Source organism: Daldinia loculata (assembly GCF_022478755.1).
Source record: "Daldinia loculata strain CBS 113971 unplaced genomic scaffold F4817scaffold_5, whole genome shotgun sequence".
Classification (NCBI taxonomy): Eukaryota; Fungi; Ascomycota; class Sordariomycetes; order Xylariales; family Hypoxylaceae; genus Daldinia; species Daldinia loculata.
The window spans coordinates 375,865-398,936 of NW_026054859.1; the positions used below are offsets into that span (position 1 = coordinate 375,865).

The 23,072-nt window shown below is 47.4% G+C and overlaps 6 protein-coding genes across 6 annotated transcripts; 4 read left to right on the forward strand and 2 right to left on the reverse strand.

The window, feature by feature from the left end:
- Positions 1–621: 621 nt before the first annotated feature.
- On the reverse strand, positions 622–2,431 carry F4817DRAFT_326249 (histidyl-tRNA synthetase). The gene is made up of 2 exons (XM_049301862.1): positions 2,109–2,431; positions 622–2,055 (listed from the first exon to the last, which is right to left on the reverse strand). Exons 1-2 carry the CDS (start codon positions 2,348–2,350, stop codon positions 687–689), a joined length of 1,611 nt encoding a protein of 536 aa, XP_049162662.1. The 5' UTR covers positions 2,351–2,431; the 3' UTR covers positions 622–686.
- F4817DRAFT_326250 (Aldedh-domain-containing protein) lies at positions 2,237–4,827 on the forward strand. Its single transcript, XM_049301863.1, has 3 exons — positions 2,237–2,297; positions 2,521–2,843; positions 2,909–4,827. The coding sequence occupies exons 2-3, from the start codon at positions 2,782–2,784 to the stop codon at positions 4,659–4,661; spliced, it is 1,815 nt and encodes a 604-aa protein (XP_049162663.1). The 5' UTR covers positions 2,237–2,297; positions 2,521–2,781; the 3' UTR covers positions 4,662–4,827.
- Positions 4,828–4,866: 39 nt separating this feature from the next.
- Positions 4,867–9,108, reverse strand: F4817DRAFT_326251 (P-loop containing nucleoside triphosphate hydrolase protein). The gene is made up of 5 exons (XM_049301864.1): positions 7,587–9,108; positions 6,643–7,530; positions 6,493–6,565; positions 5,703–6,441; positions 4,867–5,635 (listed from the first exon to the last, which is right to left on the reverse strand). The coding sequence occupies exons 1-5, from the start codon at positions 8,886–8,888 to the stop codon at positions 5,257–5,259; spliced, it is 3,381 nt and encodes a 1,126-aa protein (XP_049162664.1). The 5' UTR covers positions 8,889–9,108; the 3' UTR covers positions 4,867–5,256.
- Positions 9,109–10,114: 1,006 nt separating this feature from the next.
- F4817DRAFT_213961 (Pkinase-domain-containing protein) lies at positions 10,115–14,302 on the forward strand. The gene is made up of 5 exons (XM_049298726.1): positions 10,115–11,004; positions 11,056–11,775; positions 11,827–13,628; positions 13,682–13,987; positions 14,049–14,302. The coding sequence occupies exons 1-5, from the start codon at positions 10,367–10,369 to the stop codon at positions 14,267–14,269; spliced, it is 3,687 nt and encodes a 1,228-aa protein (XP_049162665.1). The 5' UTR covers positions 10,115–10,366; the 3' UTR covers positions 14,270–14,302.
- Positions 14,303–15,364: 1,062 nt separating this feature from the next.
- On the forward strand, positions 15,365–17,133 carry F4817DRAFT_356368 (fumarate hydratase; the record flags this gene model as incomplete). The annotated part of the gene is made up of 3 exons (XM_049305784.1): positions 15,365–15,770; positions 15,859–16,882; positions 16,944–17,133. The coding sequence occupies 3 exons, from the start codon at positions 15,365–15,367 to the stop codon at positions 17,131–17,133; spliced, it is 1,620 nt and encodes a 539-aa protein (XP_049162666.1).
- Positions 17,134–19,547: 2,414 nt separating this feature from the next.
- On the forward strand, positions 19,548–19,910 carry F4817DRAFT_312288 (uncharacterized protein; the record flags this gene model as incomplete). Its single annotated transcript, XM_049300110.1, has 1 exon — positions 19,548–19,910. The coding sequence occupies one exon, from the start codon at positions 19,548–19,550 to the stop codon at positions 19,908–19,910; it is 363 nt and encodes a 120-aa protein (XP_049162667.1).
- Positions 19,911–23,072: the final 3,162 nt, after the last annotated feature.

Genomic DNA, 23,072 nt, shown 5'->3' on the forward strand with positions numbered 1-23,072 from the left:
CAAGCCTCATGTACTGGATTTCGCTTTCATTTATTCAGTATGTTGGCCTACTATAACGATCGGCTCTATCCGTGTTACGAATTATATAGCCTTAGACCAGCCTCGCTGATTCAACTGGGCAGTTTACGACCGTAATGACGAGAAGAGTATATTGGAATGTAATGCTATATTGTATATTAACGATACCTTTACGAGGCGCTTTGGACATTTTGCCCGTTTGGATGGAAATACAGTATATTGGCCCTAGGGACGAAAAACTCTATATTACCAGGCACATAGTGAGGATTAGTGGATGGTATATATGATTTAGGTGTTTAGTGTATTACTTCAAATGTACTTATTAACAAGCCTTGCTAATATAATAAATTTACAATTTGGAGTTTCTAATAGCGCATCCAGTTTTACCCCCTATTAGCCCACAACTACTCGTAGACACTAGCTCAACTATGGATTGAGACGAAGGATACTTAATCTGGTGAACTTTCTCGAATCCAAAGCCGTCTAATTTGCCCTTTTAAGCAATCATCCTTCGACTATAATCTCAAATTAACATGAGAGTTTTACCCCTAAATCAAGTCCAACATATTCATGTCACAAATATATCACATAAGGCCGACCAACTTCTAAACATATTTTTTTTTCTTGTTCTAAATCCTACCTCTAGGGGAGCGTATTTATCTAGGTATCTACCGTATCGGAAGAGTCTGAGTCTGTAATAACTTCTTCACCTCCTCGACCAAATTCTCTCTCGAGACAAGTTGTCCCTGGTCTTTCTCATCCTTCTCGCCTTCCTTACCACCCTTCCCAGTTCCTAAAACCTTTAACCGCACCTTGCCCTCCGCAAGCTCGTCCTGACCTAGGATAATGCCGAGCGGCACCTCCTCGGCGGCCTTGAACTGTTGCGGTAGACGGGGCTTGACCTTGGCACTGAATTCAGCGCGAATGCCGGCTTCCCATAGCTGTCGCGCGATCGACATACGCTCTAGCAGTAGGCCGTTGAACTCCTTGCCACCGAACGCCATGACGTATACATCGACTTGACGCGAGCGGCCTTCATTCGCGCCTCGCCGCGCTTTGAGGATAGTGAAGATTCGGTCGACACCAAATGAGATGCCAACGCAGGGGATCTGCTTCTTGCCGTACATGCCAACAAGGTTGTCATATCGGCCACCTGCAGCAATACTACCGACGGCGGAAGCATCTGCATTCTTGGACGACTTCCCCGGATACCGTGTGCCGTCCTTGTCTTTTGCGTCGGCGGGTTTTTGGATGACCTCGAAGATCAGTCCTGTGTAGTAGTCCAGGCCTCGCGCAAGCGATAAGTCAAACGAGACATTGTCGAAAGTGCCTAGTGCTTTAGAATAAGAAGATAGGAGATCCATATCGGCAAGTCCAGCTTTTATCTCCTCGTTGGCCGAAAGGTTCGGGTCGGCCTTAATAAACTCTATCATCTCGTCAATAGTGCCTCGATTTAGCACGAACACTCCAATTTTGTCGGCGACCTCTTCAGGGAGACCCTTTTGCTCCACCATCTCCTTCTTAACGACGTCCCACGGTTCCTTGTCCAACTTATCTACCGCCGAGCTAATTGGGCGTATCTTGTCTGCGGGAACACCTGCGACGGAAAATATGCCGTCTAATATTCGTCTGTGGTTGGTCTTGATGGTAATGTCGAGCCCGAGAGCATCGAAGGTTTCGACGATGACACGTAAGATCTCGGCGTCGGGGATTATGGGATCGTAGGCTCCGGCAATGTCGAAGTCGCACTGGTAGAACTCGCGCATCCTGCCTCGGGCGATGGCCGGCTGGTCGCGACGGTAGACCTTGGCGATCTGGTAACGCTTGATTTGCTGAACATTGTTCATGGCCAGCCAACGGGCGAAAGGTACTGTCAGATCGTAGCGTAGGGCGCATAGCTCTCCTCCCTGATCTTCGAGGTTATATATCAGACGGGCCTCCTCGCCATATTTGCCAGCTAGAATTTCCTTTAATTCGAATACGGGGGTGTCGAGGGGAGTGCCGCCGTGGAGTTTGAATATGTTGCTAATGGTCTCGCTAGATGCTAGATTAGCATACGGTCGGCGCAAATAGTGGTGAGCGAAACGTACAAGACGTGATCTCGTAAGAGAAGGTCTGCGCCCGACCAGTCGCGTGTACCCTTGGGCGCCTTCAAGGATATCTTGGCCTCTTTGGAAGCCATGTCGCCAATTCCGGCAGAGGGGAGATGTTGGCGGACAGACGATTGACACAACAGACTTGAAGGGGTAAAGAATGTTCTGGTGGTAAATGATGGTTCTCTGAGAGAAGTAGAAATTATTAGCCTGTTCCCTCTGTAGAGCGCACGCAGCATTGCTTGGTGTGCCCCGCGTCGTATAGCCCGAAAAAAAAAGAGCGATTGAGGAGGGATGACTCAATGAGAGTTACCTCACTAACGTGGGGTTATACAGTTATCATGTGACATAAGGGACGTATCTTATATCGATAAGATATATCTAATCCGTAGAGATTGGAGATACGTACCTGACTTACAGTCGACAACCTAGCTCTTACCCCTGTCGAATCGATGATACGATATACCTAGAATGCAGGAACCAGGGGCTATCGATAACACATAATAAAATGGAGCTTCAGTTCATAGAGCTGATGGTACGATTATATCCTGCAATTGAACAACCTCCCTCGAGGAGATTATGTTAAAAGTTCCTCGGTTGGGTTATGAATTAACTATGCGATGATATATTCACTCAACCAGAAAGTGGCAGGGCAGGATATATATAAAAAATGGCGGCCAAAGACCTCGTTCAATGGGTCGATGAATTCAGCATCCTCATACGAGGGTTCCCGTACGTCTCTAGGTCTTGAATAATACCCCCTTCCAAGCGGCTATCTCATAACGATTCATATACAGGATCAAAGACTTCGCCTTCGCCGCGTTCCCCATAATATTCGCTGTCGTTGGTGGTCTAATACTCTACAACACCCATACCGACTACTGGGATAAACCGAAGCGATACACCGTCCCGGCTCCCAAGAAACCCGACGAGCTCAAGATCCTCGACAATCCTACCATCAAGGTCTCAGGTACAACCGCCATCCAATGTTACGCCCCAGCTACAGGCCAATTCCTCGGCTTTGTCAACCCCTCCACGCCCGACGGCATCGATCGTGCCATTGCCCAGTCAGCAGCGGCACAGAAGCAATGGGCCAAGACCACGTTTAGTGAGCGGAGGAAGGTGTTGCGCACCATGTTGCACCATGTGCTTGATAATCAGGAGCAGATATGCCAAGTGAGCTCTTTAGATTCGGGTAAGACCATGCTGGATGCTCAGCTGGGTGAGATCATGGTTACGGCCGAGAAGCTAGAATGGACTGTCAAGCACGGCGAGAAGGCCCTACGTCCGAGCCGGCGTCCTACGAATCTTCTCATGGCATATAAGAAGAATACAGTTCAATACGAACCCTTGGGTGTTGTGGCGGCTTTGGTCAGCTGGAATTACCCCTTTCATAATATGATAGGTCCCATCATCAGTGCCATCTTTGCCGGAAACGGTATTGTTGTGAAAGTTAGCGAGCAGACGTGCTGGAGTGCCGCATATTACACGAGCATTGCAAGAGGCGCACTAGTAGCACACGGTCACGATCCCCAGCTAATACAGACCGTCGTCTGCTGGCCTCAAACTGCTGGACATTTAACGAGTCATCCTGGCATCAGTCATCTTACTTTCATCGGCAGCCGATCCGTATGCCATCATGTTGCCTCTAGCGCAGCCAAAAGCCTCATCCCCTTAGTCGCAGAGCTTGGTGGTAAAGATGCTGCCATTGTGCTCGACTCGGCGAAATCCGACCTTAAGCGGATCGTGGAGACTCTACTGCGTGGAACTTTCCAGGCTTCGGGACAGAACTGCATCGGTATCGAGCGAATCGTCGCCGCGCCTGGTGTCTACGACAAACTCGTGGCTATGCTCGAACCCCGCGTCAAAGCTATACGCCTCGGATTGGACAAAGATGTCGGTGCTATGGTATCAGACGCCTCATTTACACGACTCGAGAGCCTAGTTAAAGACGCCGTAGCCAACGGTGCGCGACTTCTCGCCGGCGGTACCCGATATATACATCCCGACCACCCTAAGGGTTTCTACTTCCAGCCGACGCTCCTTGTCGACGTAACACCTGACATGGCAATCGCGAACGAAGAGTGTTTCGGGCCGATCATGACAATCCTTCGGTCCCCCTCGCCTAGCGCCGCGGAACTCTTACGTCTAGCCAACGCGCCTGACTTTGGCCTTGGCGCCTCGGTCTACGGGCGAGACTCGGACCCTATTCTACGAGAAGTCGTCCACGGCGTGCGTGCAGGAGGTGTCGCCGTCAACGACTTTGCGGTGTTTTACGCTGTGCAACTACCATTTGGCGGCGTCGGCGGCTCGGGATACGGACGCTTCGCGGCCGAGGAGGGATTACGGGGCCTATGTAATCTGAAGAGCATATGCGAGGACCGGTTCGCGTTCTTGGGGATAAGAACTTCTATCCCGCTGCCTGTGCAGTATCCTGTGGGGAGCCAGGAGCGCGGATGGAGGTTCGCGAAGGGTGTTGTGGGTGTTGGGTATGCGCTTACGCTGGGGGGTAAGGTGAAGGGTGTGTTGGATATTCTGAGGAATATGTAAGATGAGTACAGAAAGGATTATGAGGAGGGAAGATGAGAAATGAAGATGTGAAAGGGGAAGCTTGTATAGAGCAAGCAAGTGATAGGTAGTATCTGCATACTTAGATACCCCCAGTAGCTAATGTACCTACCTTATATAATATTAATCGTATATAATTTGACTCCTCCGTAATAGCATTTAAGATGTGGTAGCTCGCTTTTATTTTATTCCTTCCTCTGTCGATAGCGTAGCATACATAAGGGAGGATGACAAGTTGGGAGTGCATGTAATATAAGAGACCAGTGTAGTAAGTAAACAATGTATTGGTATCAAGGTATTTAGTCCTTCCCTCCGGAGTACAGTGACAATCACTTCTCTAAATCCATTTATTCCTTGCCATCCTTCCTTTTTGCCTAGGTACTCATTACTCCTTTGACAGGGTTTAAGTCTTACCATCTCACCATTCCTGAAAACTCCTACAATGGCATTGATACGTTTTCACCTATTCCCTCATAAACACACATCTGCACCTAAAATAGCACGTGAACTGCAACCATAAGAATGGATCTGGACCATTATACCCTTACAACATCCTTGCAACCATTCATCCCATCATCTACGCGGCCAAAGCGACAAGCCTCCGCTGAATCTTCACCAAATTGCCAAAATCGAGTTTCTTCGCATCCTCCGCCGGGGGCATATGCTCGCCGGACGCAATGCACAGCACGCGCATGCGCTCGTCGTATCGCAGACCGGTGAGTAGTTTCGGCGTGATAAGGAAGTACTGGCTCGTGTGTTCGCGACACGCGATCTCGACCATGCGCTCGTGCACCATGCGCTCGTTGCGCGGGTCCATACCCTGATTGATCTCGTCGACGACGCGGAAGGGCGCCTGCGCCATGCTCTGCAGGGCCATGAGATAAAAGATCGTGGAGACGGCACGCTCGCCGCCGGATTGGCGGTGTTGGTTTAGTTGTTGGAGGGTTTCGTTTTCGCTAGGGGGGGATGGGATGTTAGTATGACTTCTAATTATTTTCTTTAGAGGGAAGGAGGTAAACTTACCGGAATTTGACCTTGATCTCGATGGCCCACTGCTCAAAGTCCTCGTCCTTGTGGATGCCGACCTCGCCCGCGCAGTTGATCTGCTCGAAGTTGTAGCTAAAGGCGTCATTGATCTTGCCGATGACGTCGTCGACACCGGGTTCCCACTGCTCCATCACCTGCTTGATCTTCCTGACGTACGATTCAAGCTTCGCGTTCAGCTCCTCCTTCTTGCGCGTCAGTTCCTGGATATCCTGCGCGCGCTTCTCGTACTGTCGTAAGATCGCGGGGTCAACCCCGTGAATCAGCTCGAGTTTAGTAGACTCGGCGCCGATCTCGTGGTCAACTTCCTCAGCGGTTTTACCCTCCGCTAAGCCGTTCAGGTAGGCGAGTCGGTCATCGCCGCCGTCATCAACGGCTTCTTCTACTTTATGCCTAGCGTCAATTGCTGCGACTTTTAACCTCTCTATCTCGGCTTTGGCATTGTTGATCTCGTCTCTCTTCTCGTCAAGCTGTTGCTTGATATTGGAGTTCTGTTCTTCTAGACCTTTGACATCCGACTGGGCTTCAATGAGGCGGATCTGAACCTCTAGCAATGCTTGGTGGGCATCGCGGATCTGAGGAAGCTGTTCTTTGTGTTTTAGAACGGACCTAGCCTTTTCGATGACGAGCTGGTCCTCTTGAGCGCTGTATTCGAATATTCGCTTTCGACAATCTAGAAGGTCTTTCTGCGTGTTTTCTAGGGCTCTCTTCTCGGTTGCTATAATTTTTGTTAGTTAGTGCTGCTATTCATTGGGCAGTATCTACTGACCGATTTTATCTCCAAGAGTTGCATATAGCGTAGCAGCTTTCTGTAACTCGTTCTTTTCTCTCCTAAATGCATCCTTTAAAGTTGTTAGAATCGCGAGCTATATATATATATATATATATATATATGGGTTAACAGAGATAGGTTACTTACTATTTGTTGACGGATCGGCTCCTCAGCCTCGTCTAGTTCTGCGATACGTCTCTTGATTTCTTGCCCCTGTCCTCGTAACTCCTGCATCTCTCCATTCGCTTCGTCAATACGTCTTTGCAGTGCATTCCTTTCAGCCTGGTCAACGGGTTGGTTTGTCCAGAACTGGCCCGGCTGAATTTTTCTCGTAGAAGTTGAAGCTGCATTGCCATATTCTCTGCGCCTCGTGATACGATACATCAAGGGGCCAGAGGCCCAACTGGGTATCCCCTCACGGCTTGCTATCAGTTCATATTGATCATTACTGATATTCCGAAGAGCAACTCCGGAGGTGTGTAGTCTCTTCTCGGAACAGAGCATCGCGAGAACTGGCTCCGGGCCTTCTAGGTACTCAATGGCGTATGCGTCAAGACCCATCTCGCGAATTTGTCCCGTAGGAATGACCGGTCGAAATGAGGAGAACTCGCTACCACAAGTCCTGATTGTTACTGAAATGCCTAGCTTATCAAAGAACTGTGCGCTCAGCTTTTTGTGATCGTTGCGAGTTTGACAGGTGAAGCAAAAGAAGTCTTCCCTAGCGAGGAGCGACTGGATTTGATCCGAGTACTGCGGATTTGTGATGGAGCAGTTGAGCATTGGCGGACCAAAGACCTCCTTCTCGAACTCATTTTGATTCTCTCGGAGCCATTCCCAGCCCTTTGCAGCATCTGCGTGGGCTTTTTTCAAATGAATAAGCTTCTGGCCCTCTTGAGAATTTAGATCCTCCAAGTCCTTTTCGTGCTGTCCTTTCTCGTGATTCTTCCTAGCATTTTGATCCTTCAGCTCGTTGAGTTGATTGTATAATGTACGTTTCTCTGCTTCGTTGTCGCGCAGTATATGCTCTTGTTGCCGCTAGGTGTGTAAATCAGCAATAGAGAACTATGGGAGATAAGGATATTGTCACTTACAATTTTCTGATTCCAATCAGAAGCAACAAACTCCGGAGGCTTGTTCTGCAATTTAGCCTCGAGATCTGTAATTGTCCTGCGTATTTTCGCAAGATCATTTCGCTTGGATTTATGAGACCCTTCCTCCGCAACCTTTTTATTTTGGAGATGCTTCATCTGTTCTTCTTGGGCCTCGATATTCTGCAAAAGTCGATCGCATGCAGCCTCGGCATTCTTCAACGCATTCTTTCGCTCCCCGACTACGGCCTCGATTCGTTGCCGATATTCCTGCTTTCGATTGACAGCCTGTAAGGCAGGCCCACATGCTTGTTCTAGCTCCTGTAGCCTCTTGATCGCATCTTTGCACTTTTTTTTCGCCTCGCTTACTATGCGACGAAGATTATTATACTCAGCAATAGCACGGGCCTTATGGAGGTCTTGAATCCTCTTCTGGATCGCTTCTCTTTCGCGAAGTCTATCTACGTCGGCCTGCGATCCCTGTTGGCGTGTCTCGTGGCCTTTCAAAGTCTCGGCGCACGCGTCAAGTCTACCTTTGACCTCTTTATGCTTCTTGTGTAGCTCCTTCAGTTGGTTGTGCCAAATGATCATCTTTTCGGGTGCAGCAGCTCGTAGGGTCTCGTGGAGAAGTTGTATGGGAGTAAGACCGGCAAACTCGGCGACCCTATCCTGGGGCAGAAATTGGCATAGGTTGTCGATTTGAATGCGCAAATCACTCGTAAGGGTTTTCACAGCAGTATGCGTACTCTCTTTCCCATTGATCCACCACTTCGTCTTGTTATCTTCTTTGCGAATCTGTAGGCGGATTACATGATTGGATAGCTCGCCTGGTCGGCCTTGTAATTCAATCTCGACTATGGCGGTCTCTTTCCCATGTTTTACAAACTCTCCCACGTTGCTCGCCCGGCCGAGATGTTTTGGGTGGTAACCTAAGCCAAGACATATAGCACAGACTAGGGAACTCTTGCCAGTACCGTTTGGGCCAATGACCATATTGAGATTCGGGCCGGGATTGAACACGGCATGTTCGTAGGTGACAAAATCTTCGACTAAGACCCTGACTATAGCACCAGTCTGGAATTCTCCCGTGCTGTTATCATGACGGGCTCCCGACGGTGAGTTCGAGCTCTTAATCCGTCTCTGTCGCGAAACACCCTGATCGCTTTGATCGTCTCCGTCTTCATCTGATAAAGCACCGTTGGTATCACGCCTCTGTCGTTTTGGTGAGTCTGGTACTGAAGACTGCTCGTCGTTCTCTTCTTCAAACCGGGCTCTCGACCGACGGCGGGGTTGTAGAGACGACATGGTTGGGAATAGGTAGACAATCGGGAAACCGGGCGTGATTTCAAGCGGATGTCAGGGTGATTGGATTAAGAGGTCATTTCAGAGGAGGGTGCTCAGAGTGGAAATTTGGTATGTCAATTTTGGTGGAAGGTCGACTTCGTTGAATTAATAGTAGCCGATGTGAATGTGTGACAAAATTAGATACTTCGTACATAAGCTAAAGACGCGGTTTGCTGTACTACGTAAAAGCGAACGCGTTCTGCTAGTGGGGGGACATGAAGGGCACTTAAAGTTAAATAAGAAATTACCTAATTAGGCAGTATACGTACCTATGTACCTTTTTTCGACAGCTAATGAGGTCCAGATCGGAGACTGGGGTTCCTGCGGCTCGAATTTATCCACTGAGCTGATCCCTGTAATTTCCAACGACACTTCTTGTATTCAACTTTCAGCTTAACTTGGACTTATTTACTAGATATTTTTGGTATAACTATACGTATATTCCTAAGCCTGTTCGCAAGACGTAGACGTACAATCGAGCATTCTTTCAAAATGGTCTCAGTATTTCTTTTACATAGGTACTCTATCTTGCTAGAATCCTATAAACAACGGTTGCTGCGGTCGTTTTGTTATCCTGATGCATTCGCGCCCTTGCCGTTTCTGTGACTGCTAGATGGAGCCGATAGCATTTAATACATGAGGTAGTTTAGGTACCTGTTCTTCTCTCATATTATCCATCTTGAGTTTAGTCTAATTCTAGTTGCTAGGTGATGCTTAATAAGATATATGCATTACACCATGTGGTCTCCGCTGAGAATATGCAGCGTTGGTGTAGAAGGTGTAGAAGGTGGCAGGTGGGGAGATATTGTACTTGCCATGAGGTATGCAAGTACATAAGGTATCTGTACCAGGAGTTGAGCAGCTGTAGAAACGAACAACACTAAGGCAACGCCTTTGACAGCTTTTAGGAATGTTGCCCCGGAATTCCTACGCATCACTACAATAAAATATCAAATCGCATTCCTCAACTTAACCTACATTCTCCCCATACTTCGCGCACCACTTCTCAGCTTGAGCAGAATATTCTGCCAACTGACCCACGGCTCACCTTCTTTTACATACCAAACTACGTTCAACCTCGTTTTTCCAAGCGCTACTGCACTGCACAAAGTCTTTTATCACCTTCCGAGACTTGAGACTTTAGACTTGAGACTTGAGACTTGCATCTATTTGGCAGAACTTGACACGCTTGTTGTTTTTGGTTCGCCTGGTGCGAAGTCGTGCCTATTACTGCGCACTCTCATCTTTCTATCTCATCACTCTCTCGTTTCTCATCTTCATGCGCATTACTACATCATCAAACCCTTTCCCTTCCCGCAGTTTGTTGTGCCCCAAGCCGAGCTACACGCTATAACCTACTATTGTTTAATGCGCATTATCCTTCCTATTGGCCACCTGGAATCCAATTAGGATAGATATGGTCTAAGTATCTCTTCGACATGGCGGATTATCGTGGGCCGACCTCTCGGCCCTCCCGCGCCCCCCTGGGTGATGCGACTGCTCGCGTAAACAATACATCCTCGATGCATTCAACCAAATCAAGTCAAGCTCAGGTTACTCAACCTAACCCTCTCAGAGCTCATCCCACCAATTCGGTGCGCCAACATACCAGCTCAGACCCAAGTGCTACTTCGAAGCATGACAACCCGCGAGCGCCTACTACTACTAAGACCAATTCTCGCGCCCCGGTGATTCCACAGAATACCACAGACAACAAACGAAACTCCCAAGCTTCGACTACCACAGTGACAACTTCTGGTGGTGAGCGCCGTAAAACTCACATTGGGCCATGGAAACTGGGGAAGACTTTGGGTAATGGTTCGGCCGCCCGGGTTCGGTTGGTAAGACATAATGTTACGAATCAGCTTGCCGCCGTAAAGATCCTCTCTAGAAACGGCAATTCAATGATGCAGCCGGGCAGCATAGCCGCCCTCGACAAATGGGATCGCACCCGTGCAGAGTACAAGTCCGAGAATCGAATCCCATTCGTTATTGAAAGGGAAGTGGCTATTATGAAGCTAATCGACCACCCGAATATCGTGAAGCTCTACGATATCTGGGAGAACCGGTCGGAAATGTATGTAAAAGTTCGAGAATTCTAAGACTCAGTTACTAATATTAGACACAGCTATCTTGTTCTCGAGTACGTAGAACAAGGGGATCTCTACAGTTACCTTGCTAGAGCTGGCCCACTAGCCGAAGACGAGACAATGTACTTCTTCCGTCAGATACTTGACGCTTTGGAATATGTCCACTCTTTCAACATATGCCATCGTGATCTAAAGCCGGAAAACATACTTCTCACCAAGGACTACCGGATCAAGATTACCGACTTCGGTATGTCCGCCATGCATCAAGGCCCAAACCACTTATTGAAAACGGCCTGTGGAAGTCCGCATTACGCTGCTCCTGAACTCATGAACCGTAGCTACTACCGGGGTGACAAAACAGATATTTGGAGTCTTGGAGTCATACTGTATGCTTGCATGTGCAATGTTCTCCCCTTCGAGGACGACAATGTCCATCTACTACTTGCAAAAATCAAAAGGGGCCAGTACCATATGCCCTCTTTCATCGGCCGCGAAGCTCGAGACCTAATTGGCAGACTGCTAACGTTAAACCCGGACGAGCGCATATCCATTCGGGAGATTTGGCAACATCCTTTACTTCGTCGGTATGATTACTTGGATAAGCTCAACAATGGAGACCGTACCCATGATTATACACGGGACGCTCGATATGATCCGGTACCGGCCGACGAGCTTGATATGCAGACTCTAAGGCAGTTGAAGTCCGTGTGGCATACGTTTGACGAAAAGCAACTAGCATCGAAGCTAGTAAGCCCTGAGTAAGTTTAACTAATATTAAGCGACTCTCGCTCTGCTAACGTAATTTGCAGACGCAACGAGTTCAAGACGTTCTATTGGCTCCTCTACAGCTATAGAGAGAAGAGATTGGAAAACTACGGTACAGAGTTAACGTACTCTGCGAGCGATTACCACCACCTACAGCCCCCGAACTGGAAAAAGAAGTATACGACCTTGGATTTTCCGGCCAAGAATGGACGATCTATGTCACGATTCACCGTTATCTCAAATATTGCCACCGATGAGAATGGTGAGCCTCTGGAGAGAGCTTCTATCGATTGCGGTGCCACCATCCAAAGCTACGATCCATACAAGTCCTCCCGTGTTCTGGATGACGTCGTGGCCAGCCAGGCGAAGATCGTAATCCACCGCAACGGCACCACATCTACGCGAAACTCACAAGCCCCAAGCATACGTAGTAGGTCAGCCAGGTCTAACTCCACGTATTCACGACGTGGAACAGGTGGAAAGCATATGAAAGCGCCGCCTACTCTACGTGGCTCACGGCGTTCTCTGAATTCAATACAAAGTGGCGAGGAGATTTCATATAAGCGGTCCGCCTCACGTCGCAAACGCGGAGTTAACTTCTCGCGCGCGCATAGACAATTAGCTAGTCAAAGCGAAGCAGAATGCAGTCCCGCCAATGTCACGGTACACAGCACCACTTATGGCCAAATTCCCTCAACCCCAACCGGTTCCAATAAGAAGAATAGGTTATCTAAGAATCGCGAGGGAACTCGATCAGGCACACAGCCCTCCGAGATGCACCAGGATAAAGATGGTGGTCTGTGCTGGAACGAGGAGCTACGCCAATTCAGCAATACCATTGCAAAAGACTGCGATGATGCCTTCAATAGTACCCTCCTTAGTCGAGAGTCTTACCTGGGCGAGTCTCCATTTTCAGAGGCAAAAACTATCCTGACTTCTACCAGCACTCCGACCCCGGCCACTCAAGGAGCAGGAGAAATGAGAGTTAACACACAGCCACGGGAGTCATGGCCATTGCCGACAGCTTCTAAAGATTTGGACGTGCGTAGGTATGCAGCAGCGAAGAGAACCGATCAGGTTAAGGGTAGTATACCCGAATCCGCGGGACAAGGCGACAAGATGGTTTCGCAACGCAGTCGACCTGGCCAGTCCGGTAGGGCCTTTGAACAGGCAGGAGCAGAGCGTAGAATCGTATCGGCTCCCATCTACTCACAGTACAGCACGCAATGGGGTAAAGATAAAATACCCTTACCGGCTATTAACGAGGGTGCAAAGGAAGATGACTCGTTTGAAGATGGAGATAGACTACGAGTCGTTTCCGCGCCTGCCGAGTCTTCACTGGCCCGTCATGTACTAGCTGAAGAGGGTGCGGGCTTGGAACACCTGGCCCAAACTGTGGACACAATACGCCTAGTCGATTCTCCATCTAATCGGCGTCGCAAAATCACAGTCCCAGTTGCATCTGATAACTGCAAGGAGTTATCCCAGGGTGTGAAGGATATTTCACAGGCGCGACAAGGACTTACCCTTCGCCAGCAGTATGTAGAGGATGGTATAAGAGCACCGAGTTCCAACGAGCCCTCTGACGAGCCCGCCATGCCTACCATGCCAGCTAGAACGGATTCTACTGCCACCATTAAGAAGAAATCGTCGTGGTTTAAGCGCAGCTCTAAGGAAAAATTCGAATCACCGGATAGCTCTAGTTGGGGGAACATTGATGCCACCAACCACGCGGAAACTAACTCATCGGCTAATCCAGCTGCGCAGCCAGCGAAGAAGAGGAGTTTCCCTTTCGCCTTCTGGCGTGGTAACAAAGAGCAACCCCAGTTCAAAGTCTCGCTTGCGGGTAAGCTCATCCGTAACCACCAACGCCACTGTGGAAACTAATTGCAAGTATAGGTCCTGAGGTCAATGATTCCTCTAACCCCGATCCTCCTCGAGCATCTAGTCGTTCATCTCATCGGTTGCAGACTAAAAAATCGCAGGAGAAACCCGGAGGCCGCAATATCGAGCCCCAACAGAACTGGTTAGCTCGCTTGTTCCGGGTTAAACCCGCAACTAGATACATTTGCTTCTCAATCCCCCGTCGCCATGTGAGACAAGAAATTGTCATTTTGCTGAAGGGATGGCGTCGTCACGGTATGAGGGATATCGTGGTCGACAAGGAACGTAACCTTGTCTTTGCACGAGTTGGTAGTAAGAATGGTAAGTGCTATACCCAGCCTCTTCTATGTAAGAGACGTAGCTAACTATTTCCTATTGACAGATCTCGAGTTGAAGGAAGCTTCCTTCGCAGCGGAGATCATGACGGTCATCGAGCACGGCAGACGTAATCAGCTCTGCATTGTTCGATTCACGCAAGAACGTGGAGCTGCCTCTACGTTTAATAAGGTGATAGATACGATTGACGACATCTTCCTCGCGCGAGGTCTACTCATCGTCGACAAGTATAAGACCAAGATGATGATCAAGACACTTAACTCGTGACGTCGTCTTGCTAAATTTTTTTTCATCCCTATTAGGGATATGAACATGCATCAACTTCAAGGAGTTTTAGGTTACATCGGAGTTACAACAGGGGGTCGGTCTTCTCTTCTCCTTTGCATCCTTCGCATCTGTTGATGAATAGCTTGGATGCTTTGGGAACAAATTCCTGGAATACGTAGCTGCGAGGGATCTGGATACGGCACTGTTTGTTTTACTATGTCGGAACACAGAAAAATCTCTAGGCACTACGATCATGTTTGTTTTTTTCAGTCTTTTCTTTTCTACTTTCTACTTTCTACTTTCTACATGAGATGGGGGAGGGGTGGCGGTTGAGCACGGATTGCCAATGGGCGGACTCCTCCTTATGCTACACGAAGCTACGGTACTGGTTGTACTTAATCATGGCTCTGGTTGGAACGAAATCTGCTTCATAATCCATAATTCGCATCAGTCGTTTGTAAGTACTGAAATGCGATTCTTTACTAGCTAGTTTGTTTCCTTTCGATTCTGACATGGTCATCCCCCCTTTTTATCCCCTGTGTATTAATATTTCTTGTTGAGTTTAGTTTTCACTTTATTAATACATGTACATAATACATATCCCTTTATGTAAGGGGTACGGAAGTACAATTCAATAGACGTTCTCATCTGAGGTCCACTCATTCCATTTACCACCTGCATTTACCGCGATCGGGTGTTTCCGGACCGCATTTTTATAGCAGGGGTAAATAAAAAATGGTCGAATGGAACTGGCTTACTGTTTCCTATTTCGCAACGGGCCGGCAAATGGGAAGCCGGGGCAGTTTGGGGCAGTTTGCGCCTGTCTGGCCTCCGGACGGTAGAAATTGTAATCTGAAGCAGCTTCAAAAAAATATTGAGCGTTTTTTGGTAACAATTTTATCTTTCCTCCTTTCTTTTACAATTCTTACCTAGTTACTAAAAAATACACTATCCTTACCTACGGGTATGTAAGTTTAACCGGACCTTTCACAAGATCAATCATCCCTTCTCATACCTGTCGGCTGACGTACCATGACCAATTGGCAGCTTCCGTCTTTGAATTGATCTTGGGGAAGCTACTGCGCGCTGTAAATCATGCTGCGATCGGTAGGAGCTGCGGCCAGCGGCCAAGCTAGAAACCTACTTGGGCCGAGGACTGCTCCTCGGCTTCTTTGCACATGCAACAGCGCCTCCACATCGTCATATGTTACCTCAAGATCTCTCCGCACCAGTTACATCTCTAGGAAACCTACGCATTCCCTACAATTCCAAAGAAACCTGCATGCGACATCGATAAGAATGGCTGACAACACGAGAACCGAGAGCGATGCCTTTGGCGAAATCCAAGTTCCCGCCGACAAATACTGGGGAGCTCAAACTGAGCGGTCCCTCTCTAACTTCCGCATCAACCAGCCTCAAGATCGAATGCCCCCTCCGATTATCAGGGCATTCGGTATCCTGAAGGGTGCAGCAGCCACCGTCAACATGCGGTACGGACTTGGTATGCCAGAATCCTACACGGAGCGCATTGTTCCCTAACTACGCTATGGTGGGGTATTGGCTTACACGATGCGACTATATTATTACAGATGAGAAGATCGGCAAGGCCATCCAACAAGCTGCCGCCGAGGTGGCTGACCTCAAGCTCATCGACCACTTCCCCCTCGTCGTCTGGCAAACCGGCTCGGGTACCCAGTCCAACATGAACGCCAACGAAGTTATCTCGAACCGAGCTATCGAGATCCTTGGGGGTACTAAGGGCACCAAGAAGCCGGTCCACCCGAACGACCATGTCAACCGTTCTGCCTCTTCGAACGATACTTTCCCCACCGTCATGCATATCGCCGCAGTTCTCGAGCTCGAGGGCGAGCTCTTACCTTCTCTCAAGAGCCTCCGTGACGCGCTACAGAAGAAGGTTGACGATTTCAACGCCAAGAACATCATCAAGATTGGACGAACCCATCTTCAGGATGCCACACCTCTAACTTTGGCGCAAGAGTTCTCAGGATATGTTGCTCAGCTGGACTTTGGTATCAAGCGAGTCGAGAGCTCCTTGCCGGACCTAAGACTACTTGCTCAGGGCGGAACCGCCGTCGGTACGGGAATCAACACCTTTGAGGGCTTTGCCGAGGCGATCGCCGAGGAAGTCAGCAAGATGACAGGAACCGAGTTCAAGACAGCACCGAACAAGTTCGAGGCTCTCGCTGCGCATGACGCTATTGTCCAGGCCTCCGGTTCTCTCAACACCTTAGCTGCGTCTCTTACCAAGATCGCTCAAGATATCCGATATCTTGGCAGCGGTCCCCGTTGCGGTCTAGGTGAGCTAATCCTACCGGAGAATGAGCCAGGTTCCAGTATTATGCCCGGCAAGGTCAACCCTACTCAATGCGAGGCCTTGACTATGATTTGCGCTCAAGTCATGGGTAACCACGTTGCCACGACCATCGGTGGCATGAACGGCCAGTTCGAGCTCAACGTCTACAAGCCCCTTATCATCCGAAACCTGCTACACAGCGTGAGAATCCTTGCCGACGGCATGCGTTCGTTTGAGAAGAACCTTGTCGAGGGTCTCCAAGCCAACGAGGAGAGGATTTCCAGCATTATGAAGGAGTCGTAAGTTAATTTCTCAACAATAACCCCTAATTGAGTATTGGCTAATAGTTGCTACTTTTAGGCTTATGCTAGTTACCTGCCTCAACCCCAAGATCGGTTACGATATGGCTTCCAAGGTCGCCAAGAACGCACACAAGAAGGGTCTAACTCTAAAGGATAGCGCAATGGAACTTAATGCCCTGACGTCGGACGAGTTCGACGCCCTCGTCAAGCCAGAGCTTATGATCGGGCCCAAGCCTTACAAGGGTTAGGTGCACCAGGTAGTTGAGCCCGTGGTACACTACGTCCAAGCCGAGCTTGATGCGATTGAGAAGAAGGCGTTGGCTTATCACCAACAACACCACCAACAACACCACCAGTCTTCTTCTCAGTAAGCCCCTACGCAGGTGTTTACTAAGTAGTGCATCACTTTATGGCGCATTAGTAGCGCTAGTCTACCCCTAGTCGAGTCTTGTCAAATTACCTATAGCAACCTCAGACTTGTATAGATTATAACATCTTGTACATAAGTAAAATAAAGAGTAAACTATTATCAATATCCTTATTTTATTAACTACCTGCATATATAGGCCTAAATTTCAGGTTTAGCCTGAATATATTAGGTAGGCGAAGAAGAGTTTGAATATTGCAGTGACTATATCTGACACTACATTATGGGGCTGGGGGGGTCTATTGACATTATGTCAGCAAACGTGTCAATATAATTACATAATTACAGGCCTTTAAGACCGTGTCAACAGGTCAATATAATATCTGCAAAGCTTGTTGTACCGATTTCATTGCGGGTACTTACAAGTCAATACTGATTGACAGTATGTCAAGGTATTTATTATGTCAGAGGTACTGTCTATTTCGCCGTAATTACCAAGCCTGTTGACGATGTCCAGATAGCCACTATGTCCACAACGATGTCAGGAATCAACATAATGTCAGCCCCGGGTATATATAGGTTAAATAAAGGCCTGGAGTATGCATATATACTGCAATACAATAAACTTTAATCATTCGTAATTCGTAATGACCTCGTAGTGTAATGGTAAAACGCGTAGCCCGTAATCTCGTAATAGTAGTTCAAGTAATCCTTTTAATAATCTTTTCAATTGACTTTTGCATGTGTCTATATGCCGTATACATATATATATATATATATCTTTAAGGCCCTGTATTAGATTACAGGGCCTTCTATTCTTATTTCTTTTTATTTCTTTTAATATTATTAGACCCTTGAGTGGTGACGATGACCTCGCTTGACATCGTCTCCTACGTGACATACGTCGATTAGGTGACCGTGACTACCCTTGGTAACGATGCCTAAAAGGCCATTCTTTCCCAAAATGTCTGTATTTTAAAAGTAATACTATTACAATAAGGTATAATCGTGTACGTACGGTAGCTATTTCAAACCTGGTCATCCTTATAATATAGATACAGTCACCCCCGGGGGTGACTATACTAAATATACTAGCCAATCACCGTAGTAACAGTCATTTGACATGCGCATGGCCGACATTATGTCCACACCTCAACACGTTTGCTGACAACCATGTCAATAGACCCCCCCAGCCCCATAATGTATTGGTCTTGATTAGGTACCTAGGTACCTACCTATAAACATCAAGTTCTCCTTCTAAGTTTCGATACTGCCACATGATATGTAGGAAAGCACATAAGTTTATCTAATAGCATACTTTCACCTGCTTACAGTTGCTTACAGTTTCCTATGAAGTTACAATACACCTGCTCTATTCGTTCGAGAGGTTGTAACAGGCAGGTACCTACCTAAGGCAGGTAAGCACGGCTATTCTTATGCCACCAATTATGCGAGTTTGCCTGGGTACATTCAAAGATAAATGGAAGGCACAACGCTGGAAAGTGTCACTGGAAAGTGTAACAGGTACTAGTATGAAGGGATTTATTTAAAACCAACGGTCGTATGTCTGATTCCACTTCGACTTCTTACAACAATTCAACATCTTATCTTCTCTCGCATTACCTGCTTGAGATGTCCTCCCAATAACTAACGACCTCTCCCACTTAATATCTACTACATCTTTAAACCCTAACACTTCCTTGTGGCATACCTACATATATATTATCCTTGACTTTTAGAACAATTAAAGCAACTACCCAAATAATGATCACCTCCGAGGAAGTCGTATGTATACTATAACTCAGACCTCGGAGTCTACACAGTTTTAATACTATAACACATACATTCAATACTTAAGCAATAATAATATTCAAAATCGTCTTTCAATATCTTTCATCGCCTCCTGCGATTTGATCACAACAATACAACAAGAGACCCCCACTCAAGTAAACAGGGTAATATTGACAACATTATTCACCTATCCACTCAATTGCGACCGCTATGAAAAGCTATCAGAACCAAACAAGAAAGCAACCTCCTTTCAAGCTTATCGAAGACTTTGAGAACGTACTTGACCTTGGCCGATTGGTGCGCTAGGGAAGGGGGCTTCCCAACGTCTCATTTTACGGCCTTAACTATTCCTGGCCACTTTGCAACACAAGCCACAAGCTTCAAACTCCTTGAAGAAACGGAAATGCACGCACTAAATAGAATTATACCCAGAGCAATCGTCCCCCACACCAAGAAGGCTATCCGGCTGAAGCGAGAGATGGCCAGGAAACAGTGCAAGCGGCCATGGTAGCCGATCCCATCTTAGACACAAGCGTCCGGCAGGAGTCAAACATGTGGATAGAAGATGAAGATATCGGATTCCACCGCCACCTGCATAAACGGAACCTGTGCCAGACCGCGGCTCTATTGAACAAGCCCGAGCTTAAAGATGTCCTCCAACATTTCACGGAGCATCTCCTCGGCTTGTGCCTCGCAGCTAGGGATCTTATGAGCTACCATGGTCAGACGAACATCGCAATCCTAAACCAACTCAACTGTCGGAAATATGACGATGTCTGCCTCAGCCCCTTCCATTACGAAGTCATGGACGACACCATGAAGAAATATTGCAAGATGTGGGAGAGTATCGCCGCTTATACCAGGTAGCAGACTGTACGCGTCTTGCAGAAATCCGTGCTAAGGTCCCGTATTGAATACTAGGATGGTTGGAACTTCAGATCAGCCAAGATCAGTTCGAATACCTTAAAGAACGCATACACAGACGAGGAAATTCGCGATGCAACCCGACCCGTACGACGGAAAGCGAAGATTCAAGACCCAGAAAGCAAAGGAAGAAACTATAGCTTGAATCGCTTCGGTGCCGACGATGCTGAAATGAAACCGTCAGCAAGACCACTACATCTTTGGAGTATTGGACCGAAATATTGCTAGTATACAAACCTCAAAAGGCCTACAACTTGGACAAAGTAATTCAATACCTAGCCCAGGTCTGGAAGACATAACATATTGGAGACGTTGCCTACCCGGTCTTCAATACGAACTAAACTCTACCAAGTCGTCAGCAACCGGAGCCAGTCCACTGGAAATACTATACGGATTCTCACCGAACCTAATAACACAATTCTTAGGTACACAACATCAATCCCTACCACCATCACGAATGGACATTCACGACGCAATCGCCATAGCGAGCATGTCATCCAAACACTATTACGACAAGAGACATAAACCCATGTTTTTCAGGGAAGGACAGCCTGATCAACAACCATTTAAGACCAAGCTTTACTCCAACGTCCGAAACGCCCTACAGGCCATAAAAACTTATCGCAAATAGAATAACTATAAATTCGTCGGAATAACAAACTTCGAGATCCCAGAGGAGGAAGCTATCGAGGCTCTTCGTATTTACGGAGACGGGAAGAAGTGGGGTTTTGGAACATTGCCTGTCCAAATAAGAATGGGTATCCGGAAAACACCATCCCGGCAGCAACTTCAAACACAGCCCTTCTACAACCCAACAATAAATCCTAAGGTTTTAACGAGAGATCAGAGCTAGGTGATCATTCAAATAGCGGACGGGATCGAGAACTGGACTACAGCTACTAGATCAACAACAGCTGTCAGAGAGTCAAGCCTGGCGAGATTACGGGGGGGAGGGAAACGCGATATCCCTTCTACCAGAACGCAATAAGAAGCCGTGCAGAGAGAGAGTCGGGTGAGTAATATGGTGGCCTTTGATATACCTCGTTACCGTTCTTTTCTAATCCGAGTCAATTGTAGCCTACCCCGGGGCCACAATCAGGCTACTCGGGGCTCGCCTGCTTTAACCCTTTCCGGAGCTTCTATTACATGACGATGCGTACTGCTGCGCCTACTGCTCCTACGCAGTCAGGGACATCAACAAGATCAAACATCATTACAAACAGTTTCATCAAGAAAAACCAGAAGTCATCCAGGAGGCAAACTTCGACCGGTCGTTGTCATATCACATACATGTGGGGTACCCCACATGTATGTATATAAACACTAGATGTTCCCTCTAGTAACTTAGTCTATAGAACATCAAATACAATACATATCGTGATAGTCGTGCTGGTAAACTTCGACGAAGCAATTGTACTAGACTAGGTCTAGTCCCTGAGTGCTGGGATCATGGGACGTCATAACAACGAGATACTGATTTTGGCGGAAGAAAACGCTTAGATGGGATGGGATTTGCTCGGTATTAAGTGTGTTTGCACTAGACCCAACAAGGACAACGCAAAGGAAACGAGATACTACATAGGCGCGGTGTAAATATTTCTATTACTGATACTAATAATAGGATATAAAGGCGGTTTCTCTGCACTGCTAATTCCTCGCTTTTCCTTCTCTTCCCCCTGCACGTGTTTAGCAAGGAAGCAAGGACCAGTAGCCATGGCTTTTGATAAGCAGTACTTCATAACATATCCCGCTTCTTCGAATACCACCATAGATGAAAGAGAAAGCAAGTATACACTTTTCATCTTAAACCTCAAGGTCAAATATTACCGGGGACAACTCAACGGTGGATACGTACGAATAACAGGTGTATCGTTCCCAATGGAATAGAAAATTATGTGACCTTTTCCTAGAAAGGTTGTCGCCTTTTTTAAACTTCAAATATATCAGCAATTACCTTCCTAGGTGGTAAGAGGTAGGTAGTTTATACATCTACTCAACTTTCTCTGCCCGTTACAGTAAGCATATCGCTCAGCACCCCCGTAGGATTAAGTATGTAATTGAGGATAGCTGGTATCGCGATAATTCAAAGTAGCTAGGCCTGCTAGGTACATTCTTAGCATGTAGAATTGGGTTCGGGTACTCTCGGCAACTCTGTCGATCTTGGACCTCGAATTGGCTGATATCCGACCTCGGCAGCCGGGAGCATCGCAGTTTCGGTACTTCGGGAGTTCTAGGTTGACTACGTCACTCCAGTCGCCCGTTTCTTTATGCAAAGCGTCCAATAGCGTTATTATTTACTCCATACATACATAGAGGTATAGATCTGGCTAGATTCTTATTATCAAAGGAATCGGTCAACTATACGTTTACTATACATGCACGTTCCTATCATTTCGAGATATCCCCGAGAACAGGAGCTTAGTTGAGCAGCGATATCGCTACAGTAGCTCTTAGTTATCGCGATTTAAATGTGTTTCTTTAGTTAGGCAATTTGAGCGTGAAGATAAGATACTTGGATATTATAAATATTATAGAATTAATGCCGTCATGCGTCATGATCAACAACTGAGAATCTCCAATTGACGGTAAAAACGGTTCCTTATGAGCGGCGGGCAGATGGACTTGCGCCTTTACGGCATAACGAACCAATAAGCGCTCGTCATTAGTTAGTTGTTAGTGAAAGGTAACCGTTTTTAACTGGGATGTGGGGAAGAGAAGTTGGGGAATGCTGGCCAATGATACCGGGGGTTAAAGCTCTAAACTTAGCTCCGTTCAATAACAGAGCTTTCCCCGGCTTTACATGTGAAGAGATCTTATGTGGCACACGAGTACCTACAAAGAACTAGGCTTCATACATGCCGATAACTACTCGTACGCTTTCTATATACGTCTTTGTAAGCATCTAGAACTAAAGTTCTCGACGGCCTCGTGGAGTCACGGAGTAGCATCTTCCCCCACACTTTCACAAGCTTCATACCTAAGAGGTAGGTATCCTAGGTATTTCTCCCCATCTTCATCGGTTACATCAACATCACGTAGCCAGTCATCTACCCTCCTTCCAGCCGAGCATAGTCAGAGAGCGACCTGTCGAGTCGCCTCATGTCG